The 19,718-nt window shown below is 47.5% G+C and overlaps 1 protein-coding gene across 1 annotated transcript; it reads left to right on the top strand.

The window, feature by feature from the left end:
* Positions 1-1,404: 1,404 nt before the first annotated feature.
* Positions 1,405-13,368, top strand: LOC132830742 (histone H3.3A). The gene is made up of 4 exons (XM_060848582.1): positions 1,405-1,625; positions 4,494-4,649; positions 5,609-5,762; positions 12,305-13,368. Exons 2-4 carry the CDS (start codon positions 4,522-4,524, stop codon positions 12,431-12,433), a joined length of 411 nt encoding a protein of 136 aa, XP_060704565.1. The 5' UTR covers positions 1,405-1,625; positions 4,494-4,521; the 3' UTR covers positions 12,434-13,368.
* The last annotated feature ends 6,350 nt before the right edge of the window (positions 13,369-19,718 follow it).

The following is a 19,718-nucleotide window of genomic DNA, read 5'->3' as shown; positions in this document are numbered from 1 at the left end:
CCTTATGCTTGATACGTTGTTGAACTTTTTTTGAAAACCCAAAAACATTACATTTACTTGTTCCCTCTTATTTACCCTATTTGTTACCAGTACGTGTGACAAACTAATGCTATGTTTTGGTATGATGTCAAGCGTGAGTTATAAATGTGAAATGGATGTGGGCCAAGTATCGATTATTTTGTAGACACCTGAGGTAACAGTGCAGAAATGCAAGAACCTTTTCCAGATTAAACTTTTCAACAAACTTTCTATGTTAAGAATGGAACCAGGTGAGGAGAGTGTCACCTGTCTGGACAACAGTGGAAGGGCATTGGTAAGGGATGATGTGGTTAACACATTGCAGACAAGTCAAGCAGGATAAAGAGGGCTAGCTTACTTATGTCACTGTCACATTGGATCCCATTTGTGACTTTAATAAGAGAAAGAAAGCATTAAAATGCATTAAAAGCTACTACACAAACAAGTTATTTAGCATAATCACCGTGTGTCAGTGTTTACCTTCTGAGCGGAAAATAGTCCTGAGCGCATTTACCTACCTAATTCCCATACTCGATCACCCTTTATCCCTTAATATTTGGAGTTCTACCCTGCATAAGAGTGTGGTGATGTTGGTGATCAATTAGTCCGTTCAAGAATGGATCACACAAGTTTGAGTTGGATATTGCATTAATAAATATGGGTCAAGAGTCGGGTATATGGTGTTGAGGTAGTAATCAGCTGCAAACTAATTGAGGGATTGAATAGCCCATTCCCATTCTCCTGAAATATTATTCTTTCACCCTCCAATCCACTCCAATCTTTGGTGCTGATGCAGTGTTTCAAAGAATTGTCACAGCACTTGAAGGTGGCTATTCAGCCTCTTGTGTCTTTGTCAGCTCTCCAAAGGATTCCTGAAGAAGGGCTTATGCCCGAAACGTTGATTCTCCTGCTCCTCGGGATGCTGCCTGACCTGCTGTGCTTTTCCAGCACCACACTCTCGACTCTGATCTCCAGCATCTGCAGTGTTCACATTTAACCTGAACACTAGGCCAGGCCAAGGTGGTGCATGCCACCTCAAGAACTGTAATGGTTGCCATTAAAACACAGGCCTGGATGGGGAAAAGGAGGCAAGGGAACGGCTAGCACTAGATGTGAAACCTGTTTACTTGAAGACGTGACTGTTAAAACTAGGTAAATATTTAATTTGTGGATGTGTTCTTGTCCTAATTTGCCACAGATGGGAGTTGGCAAGCCTATCAGTTGGCAATGCCTGTTTGGATTGAGGACAAAGTATTCATTTTCCCTCTCCATTCTCCATCACTCTCATCCCCTTTTCCACTCAACTAGAAGCTGTGAATCGCTTGCATTGGAGTGGGTGTGTGTATTTCTGACAGACGGGGCCCAGGCGCGGGAGCTTATGGGAAGGCCTCGGTCAGCCATATTGTGCTTTTGCAGTGAGGTTGGGGTTGGTGGGAAGATATATATATAAATAATAAAAAAAATCTCAAAAAGGCAATTCTGCAGAGGAGGCTCGCGCGGGGGGCAAGGGGAAGAAGTTTGGTTTTCTTTGAAAGAGCCAACCAAAAAAAAAACCCCAAGCGAGGCAGGGAAGGAAACAAAAACAAAAAAAAACAAACAGAGAACAGGTAAGGGGCAGCGCGATGCACGAAGTGGGAAATGTTGTAGGAAGTGTCTTCCCCCATTTCGCATCGACTTTGTATCCAGCTCTTTGTAGCAAACTTTAAGGTATCCATTTTGTGGCTGCAACATTGTAGCGAATTCACGAGCTCCTGGGTCAACGTTCCATCCGCGCTGCCCTCCCGCTCCTTTCTGTCCGCTCTCTCACTCTCTTCCCTGTCTCCTTCGCCCGGTTCATTCCGTTTCTTTTTTCCTTTTTCCAAATAATTTTCGCCTTCAATGCTCACGGCCGATCGACTGATTAGAACCATTAAGGGGTTTGTTTCCCCCCCCCCCTCCTTCCCATTTCCAAAACCAGTGTTTGCTACTATTATATATTTGTCGCAAAACTTTTATTTCCCCCTCTCTCTCTCTCTCTCCAAAGCATGTTTAATTTTTGTTTTCTTCAATTGTTCCTTTCGTTCCTCCCCTTCCCTCGCTGCAACGTTTCACCATCTTTGTTCCGGTGGCTGTTTTTTTTTCTCTTGCATCGCCCATTTTTAAGAAAGAATATAGATTTGCTTTGCAATTTCCACCTTGCTCGCTCAGACAGGGATGGGGAGGGGGGTGGGGGGCGGAGAAGAAGCGTGCAATTTGTTTTAAATTTTTTTGGAAATGAGTGCAAAGGTTTTTTTAAATTTGAAAATAAAGAAGACCGGAAATCCCTGGAGTGCTAGTGTTAATGAGTATGTGAGTGTCTGCTTGCTGGCTGAAGACTGAAATGTTTAGGTTAGCTGGAGCAGGGTGTTTACTGATCTTACTTCCTCAGGAGCTCTCTTAGTGTACAAAGTTTGAGTGAAAAGTTTGCCTCTTTGTTTGGAGTTGGTTCTCTTTTATTTTTAAATTAATTCTTCCCCATTCATTGTTTGACAAGTCAGGTATAATGGAGTCGATTTGACTGAAGTCTGGACAGCAATTATGATCATCAATGTCCCTCTGGAAGTGGCTCCCGTTTACAAACACTGTCCCGATCATGCACCCCACCTCTTCCCCCCCCCCCCCCCCCCACACCTTTTTAAATTTTTAACCAATGCTTCAACAGCAGGGATTTTAAAAGATTTACAATGTTTCAACCCAAGTTTTGGAAAATTGCAACCCGAACTTTATCCTCATGGTATGATGATCTTTTTTTAACACTGATCCACCGAAACTGGACATCTCCATTTTTGTGAAGGAAATGCTGGAGATCACAGCGGGGCGGGCAGCATCCACGGACCCGCTATGATTTCCAGCATTTTGTTTTCAGTACAGATTCCAGCGTCTGCAGTAATTTGCTCCTGCATCTCCATTTGTGACTGGGTGTCAAAGACTTTTTTTGTGTGTGAGAGAGAGACTGTGCTCTGTGAATCATCTCCGAATGTTTCTCCATATAGAAGGTGCTGCATAAATGCAAGTTGTCTGTTTTTGTTGCAGGTAGGTTTGTTTCTCCACTGACTAACCTTTCACACTGGTCTACAAGTTTCCTTTTCTAACTGTCTTATGGATGTGAGGGTTGGGGGATCTGAGTGTCCATTTTCAATTAAGATGCTAATCAACTTCTAGGAGTTGACCTGGGGTTGGGGGGCGTGGCTTCAATATTGGGAGAAACGGGAAAGGAGCAGAACACTGGACAGGAAAGTCCGATGGCAGCACTGATGACTGTATCTACCACTTCTCTTAATCGCATGCTAGCTGCTGGTGGCAGGCTATTTGACTTGGGGGGGCGTCACACTTGCATCAGTTTCTGTTTTTAGTGGGTCACTGGCTGAATTCCTTGCTGCCAGCAGGTGGCGCTGGGCAACAATGGTCAATAGACGTCCAAGTCTACCCAATTCTAGCACCGCACTATAGATATGTCCAAGAAAGGTCCTTTTCTTGGTTTAATTTGTTGGGTTTACACATTGAACCATGTGAAAGGGAGTCCTTACCTTCCACCACCTCTCCGTCAACTTTTTTGTTCTGAGTCTCCCTTCTTTCTGCTCCTGCAGCCTTGGAATGTAGAGGTGACATCAGCCCAGGAGGTTGGATAGATGAAGGTACCAAATGCACAGACTGAGAGATGATACATTCAGGAACAGCAACTGAGGTTGGCAAGGCATGGTAGTGCAGTGGTAGTGCTGCTGGACTAGTCACACAGAGGCCTGGACAAATGTGATATGGGTTCAGACCCCACTGTGGAAGTTTCTGGAATTTTAATTGTCAGTGAGTGGGTCAGGAACTGGAAAGTAATCTCTGGTGATCATAATGAGTGGTGTTTTTGTCTTTAAAATTCCACCAGTAACGTCCAATGGGATTCTGATGATCAGTCATAAATTTGGGAGGCCACGGTTCCGTATTGTCATCTGAATTCCGGGATGGAACGGAACAGCTTTTAACTTTCTTAGTGAAGTCATGCCGTCTGTTGGAAACTTCCTGTGAAAGAAGGTCCAACATTTGTTGTGGTCGTATTCCTTTTGGAGTGGGCGGTCCTATTGAGTGACAGGAAGCGAGATGTCATTTGGTGTTTCTCCCCCCTTTTTTTTAACTGAGTGAATTTATCCGGGGAGCTGCTGTGTTACGGGGCTGTGTCCTCATTTCTGTGGAAGTGAGTGACCTGGGTTAGAGGAGAGATGTCATTGACCAAGGCTTCTGTTCACCATTGTCTGTGTGTGTCTGTGTTGATGGGGGAAATTGGTATCCCACACCAACATGTCAAAAATTATTTGGAAAGCTACCTCGATCTAGAAGGACAGTGGTGATTTCTCTAACATTAAGCCCGCACTTCATATAAAGCACTCCTGGTGGGTGTTGCCCTTGAGTGATGCAGTTGATTGCAGGGATGTTCTGAAATGACCTGGCACCCTGTTTCTATATTTCAGACCCTAGGACGACTCAGGAGGAAGGAAAATGGCCCGTACCAAGCAAACTGCCCGTAAATCCACTGGTGGCAAGGCACCAAGGAAGCAGCTGGCAACTAAAGCCGCCCGTAAAAGTGCCCCATCCACTGGTGGGGTAAAGAAGCCTCACCGTTACCGGTCAGTGACTGACCTCTGGACTCGGGTGTTGACCTGGGCTTGTGCCCATCTCCGCTCTATCTCAGTTGGTTCTTCAGCATCCAGCCCCCCCCCCCCTCCCTTTGCCCCGATGTATAGTCGGGGTGCAGTATCGATGAGGCATTCGCCCGCACCCCAGGGGCAGATATTGCAACATCACTGCCAATCCCCAAACCCCACTGTCATAAGAGAAAGCGGTCACTTGATCAGCAGGACTCTGTCAACTGTTCAGGAATGGCATGTTGACCTCTTGTCTGACATTGGGTCACTGATGTCTGTCTATAGCCTTTCTGAGAGACTCCAAACCTCATAGCAAGTGGGGATGGAGAGACCCTTTGGGAACTCTGCCACCTTGATACAGTCCCTGGGAATGAATTATCCTATTTTGATCCAAGGTGGGTCTCCGCATTTAAGCCAGGGTGCACCTTATTGTGTTGGTGATGAGATAAATATGGTAATTGTATTTTATCCATTGGCTTTCTCCATCCCCTTTCTGAGATACGTGCCAGCACAGTGAAAGAGAGATCCAATTAATAACACCTTTTTTTCCCTCACCCCATTATTCCTCAATTGCCCTCCATGTGTTTCCTGCATTTATCTGATTCCCTCTTGAAAAGTTGAACTGATCCTACTCCCACCATCCCAACATTATATTTCCACGTCACAGCTCCCTGCCTTAAAGACAGCTCTTGAGTGAATGAAGCTCAAACAGTGGAAGTTGGGCATTTGCCCATTTTTCTGTGCTGTAGACCTTTCAGAGTCGAAGGCCGACCCAATCTATCTTTAATTCAACCTTTTCTCAATTGATCTTTCCCCAAAGGAAAATTTGGAGGTTTTGTTTTTTGTTGAGTCCAAGTTGTTCAAAATGTGCGCAAGCTATTCTGAAACGCTTATGTAGCTGGAGTTTGATCATTTTAACCTACATAACCTACTCTTCCCAGCCCGGGCACTGTGGCGCTACGAGAAATCAGGCGCTACCAGAAATCCACCGAACTTCTGATCCGCAAGCTGCCGTTCCAGCGTCTCGTCCGTGAAATTGCTCAGGACTTCAAGACGGATCTGCGCTTCCAAAGTGCGGCCATTGGCGCCCTGCAGGTGATTTAACTTTGAACTTTACCCCCTCCCCTCCTCTCTTGCAGGGAACTGCTTGGCTGGGTGACTCGCAGGTCAGCCTTGACGTCGATATCAAATATTTCACCAGAAAGCACTTGTATTTCAGCCAGGCTTCCAGAGTGTAACGAGAGTGATAGCTGTGGCTTTAGTGGGTAACACTAGGAGCAGGAAGTAGGCCATTCAGCCCCTCAATCCTGCGAGGCCATTCAATGCGATCATGGCTGATCTCATCTCAGCTGAAAATGTGTTGCTGGAAAAGCGCAGCAGGTCAGGCAGCATCCAAGGAACAGGAGATTCGACGTTTCGGGCATAAGCTCTTCATCTCCAGCATCTGCAGACCTCACTTTCTCCTCAATGATCTCGCCTCAGCCCCAACTCCAGTTTTCTGCCCACTCCCCTCAAACCTTCACTGATTTAAAAAAAAATCTGTCCCTCTCCTCCTCCAATTTACTTAATGTCCCAGCATCCTCCGCACTCCAGGCTCGAGAAACCCACAACCCTTTGAGGGAAGTAATTCCTCCCGATCCCAATGGGCCAAATGGCCTCCTATTTCTTACGACGACACTGGGCTATTGCTGCTGTATGAGCCTTCGCTCCACACCCAGTGGCTCTGATAGAGGCAATGACTGTTCAGTGGGTGTAGGAGGCAAGAGTGAGAGAGCAAATGCATTGAGTTAGTGGTTTTCAGTAGGGAAGAATATGTCCCCTGTAATTCATCGGCACGCAAACCTGAATACGTAATCCTTTCATCCTTTTGAATGTAAATAACAGGGCAAGCAAGGACTGGAAAAATGTTTCGGGGTGACTCAGTGGTTAACACTGCTGCCTCACAGTCCTGTGGACCCAGGTTCGATTCCAGCCTCAGGTGACTGTGTAGTTTGCACATTCTCCCCGTGTCTGTGTGGGTTTCCTCCCACAGTCCAAAGAAGTGCAGGTTAGGTGGATTGGCCACGCTAAATTACCCACATCACTCGGGGATGTGCAGGCTTGATGGATTAGTCATAGGGGATGCATGGTTTCAGGGATAGGTGGGATGTTCTTTGGAGGAGTGGTGTGGATTAGATGGGCAGAATGGCCTACTTCCACACTGTAGGGGTTCTATGCTGAGGGCATTGACATGTTGCAGCAGCACCTGTACAGCCTCAATTATCCAAACATCCAATTATCTGAATTTTGGATTATTCAAACAAGATCTCAAGTTCCTGTAAAAATGGCATTAGGAATTTCAGCATTCAGTTATCGGTTAAACGGCATTATGGCATGCATTACCAGATAACCGGCGCTCATAAATTACCGCGTGTTTGCGATCAGATCGGTTATCCAAATGATCAATTATCTGAACAAAATACTCCCCGCCGGTCTCGTTCGGATAATCGAGGTTCTGCTGCAATCAGTTATCAGTCAACCCCACCGCCCTGTGGCCCAACATTTCAACTCCCCCTCCCACTCTGCCGAGGACATGCAGGTCCTGGGCCTCCTCCACCGCCGCTCCCTCACCACCCCTCGCCTGGAGGAAGAACGCCTCATCTTCCATCTCGGAACACTTCAACCCCAGGGCATCAATGTGGACTTAACCAGTTTCCTCATTTCCTCTCCTGCCACCTTATCCCAGTTCCCAACTCAGCACTGACCTCGTGACCTGTCCTACCTGTCCCACCCATTGGCTCCACCCTTTCCTCTGACCTATCACCTCCATCCCCACCCCCATTCACCTACTGTACTCTTTGCTAACTTCTCTCCAGCCCCACCCTGCCCATTTATCTCTCCACCCTGGAGGCTTCCTGCCTCTATTCCTGATGAAGGGCTTTTGCCTGAAATGTCGATTTTCCCGCTCCTCGGATGCTGCCTGACCTGCTGTGCTTTTCCAGCACCATTCTCATCTAAACTGTAATCAGTTATACCTGAAAATGTGTTGCTGGTTAAAGCACAGCAGGTCAGGCAGCATCCAAGGAACAGGAAATTCGACGTTTCGGGCAAAAGCCCTTCATCAGGAATGAGGAGAAGGTGCCAGGCAGGCTAAGATAAAAGGTAGGGAGGAGGGACTTGGGGGAGGGGCGATGGAGATGTGATAGGTGGAAGGAGGTCAAGGTGAGGGTGATAGGCCGGAGTGGGGTGGGGGCGGAGAGGTCAGGAAGGAGATTGCAGGTTAGGAGGGCGGTGCTGAGTTTGAGGGAATCGACTGAGACAAGGTGGGGGGGAGGGGAAATGAGGAAACTGGAGAAATCTGAGTTCATCCCTTGTGGTTGGAGGGTTCCCAGGCGGAAGATGAGGCGCTCTTCCTCCAGCCGTCGTCTTGTTATGTTCTGGCGATGGAGGAGTCCAAGGACCTGCATGTCCTCGGTGGAGTGGGAGGGAGAGTTAAAGTGTTGAGCCACAGGGTGGTTGGGTTGGTTGGTCCGGGCGTCCCAGAGATGTTCCCTGAAGCGTTCAGCAAGTAGGCGGCCCGTCTCCCCAATATAGAGGAGGCCACATCGGGTGCAGCGGATGCAATAGATGATGTGTGTGGAGGTGCAGGTGAATTTGTGGCGGATATGGAAGGATCCCTTGGGGCCTTGGAGAGAGGTAAGGGAGGAGGTGTGGGCGCAAGTTTTGCATTTCCTGCGGTTGCAGGGGATGGTGCCGGGAGCGGAGGTTGGGTTGGTGGGGGGTGTGGACCTGACGAGGGAGTCACGAAGGGAGTGGTCTTTGCGCGATGCTGATAGGGGAGGGGAGGGAAATATATCCCTGGTGGTGGGGTCTGTTTGGAGGTGGCGGAAATGACAGCGGATGATACGATGTATAGGGAGGTTGGTGGGGTGGTAGGTGAGAACCAGTGGGGTTCTGTCCTGGTGGCGGTTGGGGGCACGGGGCTCAAGGGCGGAGGAGCGGGAAGTGGAGGAGATGCGGTTATACCTGTATAAGCAGTTATACCTGTCCATATACCTCCAAGCCACAATACAGGGAAGGATATGAACTGTGAATGTGTTGGAAAACTACCTAAATGGTGCAGATTGGGGGTCAGTTTGAGGTTTTCTAGGTTTCGAAGCTGAAGTAAGAGATGAAGAGGGTTTTTGTGCCATGACATCTCAGAACATAGAAGGGGACCATTCTGTCCATTGTACCTTTTAATAATGCTATGTCACCAATCAGTCAACCCCACCGCCCTGTGGCCCAACATTTCAACTCCCCCTACCACTCTGCCGAGGACATGCAGGTCCTGGGCCTCCTTCACTGCCGCTCCCTCACCACCGGATGCCTGGAGGAAGAATGCCTCATCTTCCATCTTGGAACACTTCAACCCTAAGGCATCAATGTGGACTTCAACAGTTTCCTCATTTCCTCTCCTGCCATCTTACCCCAGTTCCAACCTCCCAACTCAGCACTAACCTTGCTCTGTCTCCATAGCCCTTTAGTGCTTACCCCTACGAGAATTTCTGAAGCTCTTTTTATTGTTTGAAATGTTACCACTGAGTATAATCTCACCTTCCTTTTTAGGCAGGTTATAAACTTGCTGTCCTATAATATCTCCTTGAGTGACCTCTGAGGTGAAGCCTGGATACACTGTAAACTGCAAGGGGTGGAACAGACAGCCGTAAAAGGGCAAAGAGTGGGCAGGCTTATGGCAAATGAAATTTAATGTGGAGAATGGTGAGATTAATTAATTTTGGTTGGATGAATGCAGAGGAAAGATTAGATTACTTAGTGTGGAAACAGGCCCTTTGGCCCAACAAGTCCACACCGACCCGCCACCCACCCATACATTTACCCCTTACCTAACACTACGGGCAATTTAGCATGGCCAATTCACCTGACCCGCACATCTTTGGACTGTGGGAGGAAACCGGAGCACCCGGAGGAAACCCACCCCGACATGGGGAGAACGTGCAAACTCCACACAGTCAGTCGTCTGAGTCGGGAAATGAACCCGGGTCTCAGGCGCTGTGAGGCAGCAGTGCTAACCACTGTGCCACCGTCCCGCCCAGATGGAAAATAAGAAGGACAAATTTACAGGGTGCCTGGGTGTTTATGTACAGAGTCATTGAGGACACCCAGGACTGTTTGAGATGAGGATTAAAGAAACCTACATCTGTAGCTTTGATAAGAGGGGGAGATTGAAATTAAGATACAGGGATATTACATTACACGTTTATAGAAAACTGGTCTAGTTATTTGCAGCCAGTTATGGGAGCCACTACTTAGGAAAGAGCGTGAAAGAATTAGGATGCAGAAAAGGTTGACAAGAATGCTTCCAGGGATGAACGCTGTCAATAATGTAAGGCAGTAAGTTGACTGTTTTCCTTGAGTGTTGATGGCGATGTTAAAAAATGACGAGAGTAGATAGAAACATCTCCCACTCATACAAGGCTCGAGAAGCTGAGAACACAGACTTGGAGCAATTGGTAACAGAAATTATGGAGACTTGAGGATAATTTTTTTTCATGCAGCGAATGGTTAGGGTCTGGAATGTGTTGCCTGTGAATGTGGTAGAGGCAGATCAATTCAAGACGTTCAAGGGGAAGTTGAATAGTTACCTGGGCAGGGTGACAGGAGGAAGGCAAGACGATGGTCACAGGTGCCTTGTTGGTGTGCAGGGCTAGCACGGAGAGGATGGGCAAAATTACTGCAGCCAGACTCTGGTACTGGACCTTTTGTCAGATGTGTTAAATCTTTATTCTCAGGTTTTGACCTAAACGCTGCTGGAAACAGTTCCTCATTATTTACTCTTCATTATTGCGAACATCTCTATCAAGTATCCATAGAGTCACACAACACGGAAACAGGCCGTTTGATCTAACTAGTCCACGTTAACCATTTTTCCCAAACTAAACTAGTTGCATCTGTCTGCACTTGGCCCATATCCCTTTCTATTTATGAACATATCCAAATGTCTTTTAGATCTTGTAACTGTATCTGCATCCACCACTTCCTTGGAAAGTTCATTCCACACACTCTGTAGAGAAAAAAAATTGCCCCTCGCATCCTTTTGAAATCTTTCCCTTCTGACCTTAAAAATGTGTCCCCTAGGTTAGAGCTCCCCAACCCCAGGGAAAATACTTTTGCTATTCACGGTTTCTAATGGACATCTCTTAACCTCCTACGCTCGAGTGGAAAAAGTCCCAGTCTAATTTTGTAACTGAAACCCTCCAATCCCAGCAACGTCCTGGTAAGTATTTTCTTGAACCCTCTCCAGTTTAATAATATCCTTCCTATAACTGGGTGACCAGAACTGGACACAGTATTCCCGAAGAGGCTGACCTCCTCTTCAACATCAGCATGATGTCCTGACTCCTGTACTCGAAGGTCTGAGCTAAACGCCTCCTTAACCACCCTGGCTGCCTGTGAAGCAATTTTCAAAGAATTACGTACCTGAACTCCTAGGTCCCTCTGTCCTGCAACACTGCCCCAGGCCCAACCATAGGAGTCCTGCCCCTTGTTTATTTTACCGAAGTGCAATACCGGCTTCAACTTCTCCCACTGTCCTCGGGGACTGTGGTCCCTCATCCCCGACACCATTCTAGTCGATCCCCTCCACACCCTTTCCAACATCCTGATGACCTGCCTAATGTGCAGTGTCCAGAATTGAACATACTTGGACACTCCGCACCACAAAGACCATACCCAGCGTCCACACCTGGGGGTCAGTGGTGGGAAGAAGGGATGATGATATGGCACTGTCCGATTTCAGGCAGAGGGGGCAGGGAACAGCTCCAATAGCCGGGTGGAACAGCCAACAGCGAGGGACAGCACAGAGTGAATTGTCAGGGGACGGTCTGGTTAAAGAAGCCTGCAGAGTGCTGTATATACTCGAGTAATGGTTGAATATTTTTGACTACTTTTTAAGGTGAAATTTAGTTGACTATTACAAAGATACTACTTTTGAGGGGCTGTAACTCCTGCCCGTCAAAGTTCATACTGCCTCGTTAGCAGAACCCCAACTGATCTCTAAACGAATAAAGGAACAAAACTGAATTATGGTAACTCTGAAAACGCGGAGCGGACCACAACAGCCAGCAGACTGGGAGAAAGTGGGGACTGCTGATACTGGAGATCAGAGTCGAGAGTGCGGTGCTGAAAAAGCACAGCCGGTCAGGCAGCTTCCGAGGAGCAGGAAAATCGATGTTTCGGACAAGAACCCTCCATCCGGAATCGGGAAGACCAGGAACGGAGCGGAACAACCAACAGACTGGATAACTGGAGCGGGACACTGACTCGTAAACATTGGTCTCTTATCTGTGAAGAACCAGGGTTGACTGTTACACAAGATATATGGGACATTTCAGGTTACTTAGCCAAAAATACAGGGTTGACGTTGACATGAGATTGACTATTACTCGAGTATATCCGGTAGTTAGGCCGTGATGCAGATGTGGGGGATTCAGTGAAGTCTGTTTGTGTCTCCGAGATAGAGGGAGAATAGGGAGGGACTAGGACGTAAGCCACGAGTAATCGCTTTCTGACTGAGAGTGGGATGTTGGATTTGATTGAGGGACCATTGTGTTGCGCATTAATGACGGTTCGCTTTCTGTTTCCTCCTGCCTCAACAGGAAGCAAGTGAGGCCTACCTGGTGGGACTGTTTGAAGACACCAACCTTTGTGCTATCCATGCCAAGCGTGTGACCATCATGCCAAAAGACATCCAGCTGGCTCGCCGCATTCGTGGGGAGCGTGCTTAAACGTCCTGTCACCCTGGGGAGGGGGTGGGTGTGTGCGGGGCAGGGGCAGCGGGGGGCAAATATCCATCTTTTCTCTAAACCAGCTTTCAGCTTCCTAACCTCTGTCTTGACCGTGCTCCCCACCCCCCGCCTTCTCTTTCCCACCCCCTCCACCCCCGACCCCAAATAAACAAAAGAATCGGTCTATTCTTCCTCTGGTAGTAGTCAGTGGTTGTTTTTATCATTTTATTTCCTGCAGGAGGTAGGGTGAAGGCAGGAGACTGAGTAGGACTAGATGGTAGACAGCTATAATGGGAGTGGGGCTAAGGCGAGAGTGAGTGTTGGAAATCTGGGCGAACAGAGAGGACACTGGGATATGGCAGAGAGGGAGGGACTGGGGTTACAATGGGGGAAGAGTAGAGTGTGGGAAATGGAGTGGGAGGGTCTGTGGGTTACGCTGGTGGAGTGGGGTGGGGGGTGAGGTTGGAGGAGAGTGTGGGGTGTTTTACTCAGTTGAGGACCCTGAGATTTAACTGATTTTAACTTGGAGGGGTATTGGGTCATGAGGTGGTGGAACGACCTTGAAATGAACGTGCTGAGAGATCTTGCTGCCTACTGTGTGAATCTTTGATGAGAAAAGGGAGAGAAATTTAAAGAGCAGGCAGATTTATGTAATTCTTTTTTTTTGTTTTCCAACGACGCAGCTTTGAAAATATTTTAAAACAGTTTTTGATTTCTGAACAATGCTGGCTTTTTGGAGTTTTTTTTTATATAGTACAAACTTTCTTATTGGATCTGAAATATAAAATGTAATATTTTTCATAATGTAGATCCCATTGTTTGCTTTACTTTTTATGAGACTTTTTTTGTTGTATTTAGTAACTATTTTTAAATATTTGTGTGCCCTCTTGTGCTGTTTCCGATAACATTTTCCTATTAAAGTATTTGAAACATAATAGCGTTGGGTGTGGAATTATTATGTTTGAAAAAGTACCTGCAGCTCCTACACTGTCAGATATTGGACCCCAGAAGCAGCAACAGCAAATCCTTTATCTATCAGTGAATCTGAGAGTCTGAAACTTGAATACAGGCTGAGTTAGAACATGGAGACTCATGACCTAGGCCTATGTCATTGAGTCAAAATCTTCGAGTAAAAAATGAGGTCTGCAGATGCTGGAGATCACAGCTGCAAATGTGTTGCTGGTCAAAGCACAGCAGGTTAGGCAGCATCTCAGGAATAGAGAATTCGACGTTTCGAGCATGCTTATGCTCGAAACGTCGAATTCTCTATTCCTGAGATGCTGCCTAACCTGCTGTGCTTTGACCAGCAACACATTTGCAGCTATGTCATTGAGTCATAGAGATGTACAGCACGGAAACAGACCCTTCGGTCCAACCCGTCCATGCTGACCAGATATCCCAGCCCAATCTCGTCCCAGCAACCGGCCCATATCCCTCCAAACCCTTCCTATTCATATACCCATCCAAATGCCTCTTAAATATTGCAATTGTACCAGCCTCCGCCACTTCCTCTGGCACCTCATTCCATACATGTACCACCCTCTGTGTGGAAAGAGTTGACCCTAAGGTCTTTTTTTTATATCTTTCCCCCCTCTCACCCTAAACCTATGCCCTCTAGTTCTGGATTCCCCGACCCCAGGGAAAAGACTTTTGTCTATTTATCCTATCCATGCCCCTCATGATTTTATAAACCTCTATAAAGTCACCCCTCAGCCTCTGACGCTCCAGGGAATACAGCCCCAGCCTGTTCAGCCTCTCCCTATAGTTCAGATCCTCCAACTCTGGCAACATCCATGCAACTCTTTTCTGAACCCTTTCAACTTTCACAACATCTTTCCGATAGGAAGGAGACCAGATTTGCACACAATATTCCAAAAGTGGGCGGCACGGTGGCACAGTGGTTAGCACTGCTGCCTCACAGCGCTTGAAGACCCGGGTTCAATTCCCGACTCAGGCGACTGACTGTGTGGAGTTTGCACGTTCTCCCCGTGTCTGCGTGGGTTTCCTCCGGGTGCTCCGGTTTCCTCCCACAGTCACAAAGATGTGCGGGTCAGGTGAATTGGCCATGCTAAATTGCCCGTAGTGTTAGGTAAGGGGTAAATGTAGGGGTATGGGTGGGTTTCGCTTCGGCGGGTCGGTGTGGACTTGTTGGGCCGAAGGGCCTGTTTCCACACTGTAAAATCTAATCTAATCTAAGTGGCCTAACCCATGTCCTGTACAGCTGCAGCATGACCTCCCAACTCCTGTACTCCATACTCTGACTAATAGAGGAAAGCATACCAAACGCCACCTTCACTATCCTGTCCACCTGTGACTCTACTTTCAAGGAGCTATGAACCTGCACTCCAAGGTCTCTTTGTTCAGCAACACTCCTTAGGACCTTACCATTAAGTGTATAAGTCCTGCTAAGATTTGCTATCCCAAAATGGAACACCTCGCATTTATCTGAATTAAACTCCATCTGCCACTTCTCAGCCCATTGGCCCATCTGGTCCAGATCCTGTTGTAATCTGAGGTAACCCTCTTCGCTGTCCACTACACCTCCAATTTTGGTGTCATCTGCAAACTTACTAACTGTACCTCTTATGCTCGCATCCAAATCATTTATATAAATGACAAAAAGTAGTGGACCCAGCACCGATCCTTGTGGCACTCCACTGGTCACAGGCCTCCAGTCTGAAAAACAACCCTCCACCACCACCCTCTGTCTTCTACCTTTGAGCCAGTTCTGTATCCAAATGGCTAGTTCTCCCGTGTGGTCTAACCTTGCTAACCAGTCTCCCACGGGGAACCTGGTTGAATGTAACAATGTGACTATTGCAGCTAGAGACTACCAATAAAGATGAGAATTTAGTATGAGCCTTGCAATCATTCTGGGGTAGTGCATTCCAAATCCTGACCACTTGGCATTTTTTAAAGAAGAAAATTCTCCCTCATGTTACCGTTGCTTATTTTGTCGACCTCGTTAGCTCCTAGGCCGAGGGAGTCCAGCGAAGGTTTGCCTGACCGATTCCCGGGATGGCAGGATTGGCGTGGGAAGAGGGACTGGGTCGATAGTTCTGAGGAATGGCCACCGGACCCGAAACGTTAATTCTGACTTCTCTTCATGGTGCGCTGCCGGACAGACCCTGCCGAGCTTTTCCAGCAATTTCTGTATTGGTTGTGGGCCGACTGGGTTTGTACTGGCTGGAATTTAGATGGTGGGTGGAGGAGAGGAATCTCTTTCACACCCTGCTGGGACTGGGCAGGCTGGAGGCAGGAAGAATGTCCTCGATGTTGGGGAGCTCCAGGCAGTCTAAGAAGAAGGGCTAGGCCATTCAGGGCTGAGATGAGGAAGAATATCTTCACCTGGAGTTGTGGACCTGTGGGATTCTCTCCCGCTGGGTAGCCTACTCCTGCAACTATTTTCTACTTCCCCACGTCCAGGTCCCTTATCCAACCTAGCCTCACCCCAACCTTATCCCTTGGCTCGATGGAGTGGGCTCGATGGAGTGGACTCGATGGGCCGAATGGCCTTACTTCCACTCCTATGTCTATGTCTTATGGTATAACAGTACACAGGGAGTGCTGCACTGTTCATCTGGATATCATGGTTGAACCCATGACATTTTGTAAACAGGTAGCTGGGTGGGAGGTATTTTTCATTCTGGCTGATGTCAACAGCTCTCTCTCAATTTATCACCTCTTAATCTCGCAAGGAATTAAGGGATATGGGGAGAGTGTGGGTAAGTGGTGTTGAAATGTCCATCAGCCATGATTGAATGGCGGAGTGGACTCGATGGGCCGAATGGCCTTACTCCCACTCCAATGTCTTCTTCCCACCCAGAACCGCATGCAGTTTTATGCAGGTTCATCAGAATCCTTGTTTTTGGATTCTGTCTGTACATTAAAGTCTGCATTCTGAACAATGTGGTCATTCCTGATGAAGGGCTTATACTCGAAAGGTCGATTCTCCTGCTCCTCGGGCGCTGCCTGACCTGCTGTGCTTTCCCAGCAACACACTCTTCGACTCTTAACAATGCCACTATCCATCCTCTGTCCCAATGGTCCCGCAGCCACCAACTATCTCCTTGTGTTCAACTTCAATGTCCCTAATCAAATCATTAATCTCCCACCCCCCGCCCCCCTCTCTCTGCCCATTTCTCCCAGTGTGGCCCTTATGTCTCTTCCCTCAAGTCCAAAGAACGCAGGACTCTGTGGCAAACAGTTTTGCTGACCTCTGATTGACCACTTAGAATATTATCGGGTCTTGCTATCATCTGTGAAAACTAATCAGACTTCCAGAGTCGAGCTGGATCGTAGCGGTAACTCCAGGTTTATCCATGGAAAACCCAGCTTCGTAAAGGTTCTCACCCCTGTTCCCTCCATTCTCACTTCCAAAAATAAATGTGAACGCCTCATGCATATCTTTGTCATTAAGATCAAGATTGTGGGTGTCTCAGTGGTTAGCACTGCTGCCTCACGGCTCCAGGGATCCAGGTTCGATTCCAACCTCGGGTGACTGTGTGGAGTTTGTACATTCTCCCCGTGTCTGCCTGAGTGTTCTCTCAAGATGTGCAGTTTGTGTGGATAGGCCATGTTAAATTACTGATAATGTCCAGAGATGTGCAGGCTAGGTGGATTAGCCAAGGGATAAGGTTGGGGGTGAGGCGAGGTGGGATGGTCTTCGGAGGGTCAGGGTGGACTCGATGGGCTGAATGACTTGCTTCCACACTGTACGGCATTCAGTGCGGTGATCCAATCAGCTGCCTGTCTGAGTCAGGTCCCTTTAATGGTTCCTAAATTTGTCAATCTTGTTCATGAGCTCCTCTCCTGCTCCAGCAATCCTATTCCCAGTAAACACCTAATGAATCAACTTCTCCTGCCACTCCAAGGAGAGTCAACACTATACACAGTTTGCTTTTGTCAATTCTCTCCCCTCTTAAACCCTCAGCCGACACTCATTTCTTCAAAACAAAACCAACACCATAAGTCTTCGCAAATTACTATAAAACTATGACCTCCTGTCTGCTACAAAATACTTCAAATCTCTTTATCTTCCAAGTTTATTTCCAGAATACCAGATGTCTACCTCTCCCACGATGCTGAGACATCTGGAGCTCACCAGTTCCCCTCTCTACTCCTGCACTGCCTGGAGATGCTGGTGTCGGCCTGGGCTGGACAAAGTCAGATGTCACGTGACACCGGGTTATAGACGGACAGGTTTATTTGAAATCACAAGCTTTCGGAGCTCAGCTCCTGGTGTCCTGTGACTTCTGAATTTTTTACATCATCACACTTTAATATCCAACACGGGATGAAGCAAATGTATATTTTGACTGACCATAGGGAAGACTGAAGCTGTTGCATTGGATTCTATATTCGATACATAAACCATCAGAACCCCTCGATTAGATTCCAGTCAGTAATCACTCCCAGGGATCCAATATTCTGTATATAAATCATCTGAACCCCTCGATTAGATTCCAGTCTGTAATCACTCCCAGGGATCCATTATTCCATATATAATCCATCTGAACCTCTCGATTAGATTCCAGTCTGTAATCATTCCCAGGGATCCATTATTCTATATATAAACCCCTCGATTAGACTCCAGTCTGTAATTACTCCCAGGGATCCATTATTCTGTATATAAACCATCTGAACCCCTCGATTAGATTCCAGTCTGTAATCACTCCCAGGGATCCATTATTCTATATATAAACCATCAGAACCCCTCGATTAGATTCCAGTCTGTAATCACTGCCAGGGATCCATTATTCTGTATATAAACCATCAGAACCCCTCGATTAGATTCCAGTCTGTAATCACTCTCAGGTATCAATTATTCTGTGTATAGACCTGTTAAATCTCTCGATTAGATTCCAGTCTGTAATCACTCCCAGGGATCCATTATTCTATATATAAACCATCTGAACCCCTCGATTAGATTCCAGTCTGTAATCACTCCCAGGGATCCTTCCACAGCATCTTCCAAATCCATGATCACTTCCATCTAGAAGGACAAGGTCAGCAGACACACGGGAACACCACCCCCTGCAAATTCCCTCCAAGCCACTCCCCATCCTGACTTGGAAATGCATCACCATTCCTTCACTGTCCCTGGGTTATAGTCCTGGAATTCCCTCCCTCATGGCGTTGTGGCCCAACTGGATGGACTGCAGCGATTCAAGAAGGCAACTCACTCCCACCTTCCCCAGGGGCAACTAGGGACGGGTAATGAATGCTGGACCAGCCAGCTATGCCCACATCCCACTAAAATGGATAAAGTCCCTGGAGAAGGAGTTAGATCCTCAAAGCTCTGACATCTGCGATGTGAGAAAAGGTGGGAAAACTCTCCATCTGGACTGTGAGGGTCAGCTTGCATTACACGCTCGATTGAGGCTGACTCACAGGTGGGTAACATAACTCTGGTACCTCGTCACCTAATCACCCTTTATTTACATCTGGAGAATCCTTAACACTAATCAGGTTCCCTCAGAGTGCACAGAATCTTAGACATTCCTGTTTATTTTTTTCTCTTTCTTTCTTTTTTTTTCTTTATTAACCCCCACACTGCCGCCTAACTGCGGTAGTGCTTATTTTTCCTCAGCACCCATGGTGTGTGTGTGCAGGTGTGAGACAGTGAGAGACAAGGTGCACGAATCTTTATTTAATTTCCACCACCAGGAAGAAAGGAAATAACCGAGTTGCCTGTAACAAGCAGTGCCCTTCACATCAAAGGGCAATGCTGTGTGATCAAACAGTGAAGGGGAGGGCAGGGACTAAATCAAAATAGAGTTGGAGGGGGAAATGATGCACTCCACTCCCTGTGGCGCCCACCTCTCCCTGAACAACTCCAGGGTGTTGGTGGACACCGTTTGCTCCTTCTCCAAGGACGCCCGAGCTCTAACGTAACCGCGGAAGAGGGGCAGGCAGTCGGCCCTAACGACCCCCTCCACGGCCCGCTGCCTGGACCTGTTTATGGCCAGTTTGGCCAGGCCCAGGAGCAGACCCACGAGGAGGTCTTCAGACCTGCCCTCCCTCCTCCGCACCGGGTGCCCGAAGATCAGGAGCGTGGGACTGAAGTGCAACCAAAAGCAGAGGAGGAGGTTTTTGAGAAAATCAAAAAGGGAGTGCAAACATTCCTGTCAGCCAGGGTTCCCTGATTGGACCAGGTTAACAGTTCCAATCAGACAGCTCATATTCTATGAGATTGATCAAACTGACCTCACTACAATCACTACAGTGGGAATGCTAATTACCCCCCACCCAAACTCCAGACACCTGTATACTTTATGAAAAG

Source organism: Hemiscyllium ocellatum, chromosome 3, assembly GCF_020745735.1.
Source record: "Hemiscyllium ocellatum isolate sHemOce1 chromosome 3, sHemOce1.pat.X.cur, whole genome shotgun sequence".
Taxonomy (NCBI): domain Eukaryota; kingdom Metazoa; phylum Chordata; class Chondrichthyes; order Orectolobiformes; family Hemiscylliidae; genus Hemiscyllium; species Hemiscyllium ocellatum.
The sequence above is the reverse complement of the archived record's forward strand: the minus strand, read 5'-3'. Positions and strand labels throughout refer to the sequence as shown.

What these genes read in the sequence shown, in the direction of transcription:
- LOC132830742 (XM_060848582.1), top strand. Translation starts at nt 4,522, where the DNA reads ATGGCCCGTACCAAGCAAACTGCCCGTAAATCCACTGGTGGCAAGGCA. An exon ending in AAGAAGCCTCACCGTTACCG is followed by an intron (nt 4,650 to 5,608) that starts GTCAGTGACTGA and finishes TACTCTTCCCAG; the next exon opens with CCCGGGCACTGTGGCGCTAC. An exon ending in CGGCCATTGGCGCCCTGCAG is followed by an intron (nt 5,763 to 12,304) that starts GTGATTTAACTT and finishes CTGCCTCAACAG; the next exon opens with GAAGCAAGTGAGGCCTACCT.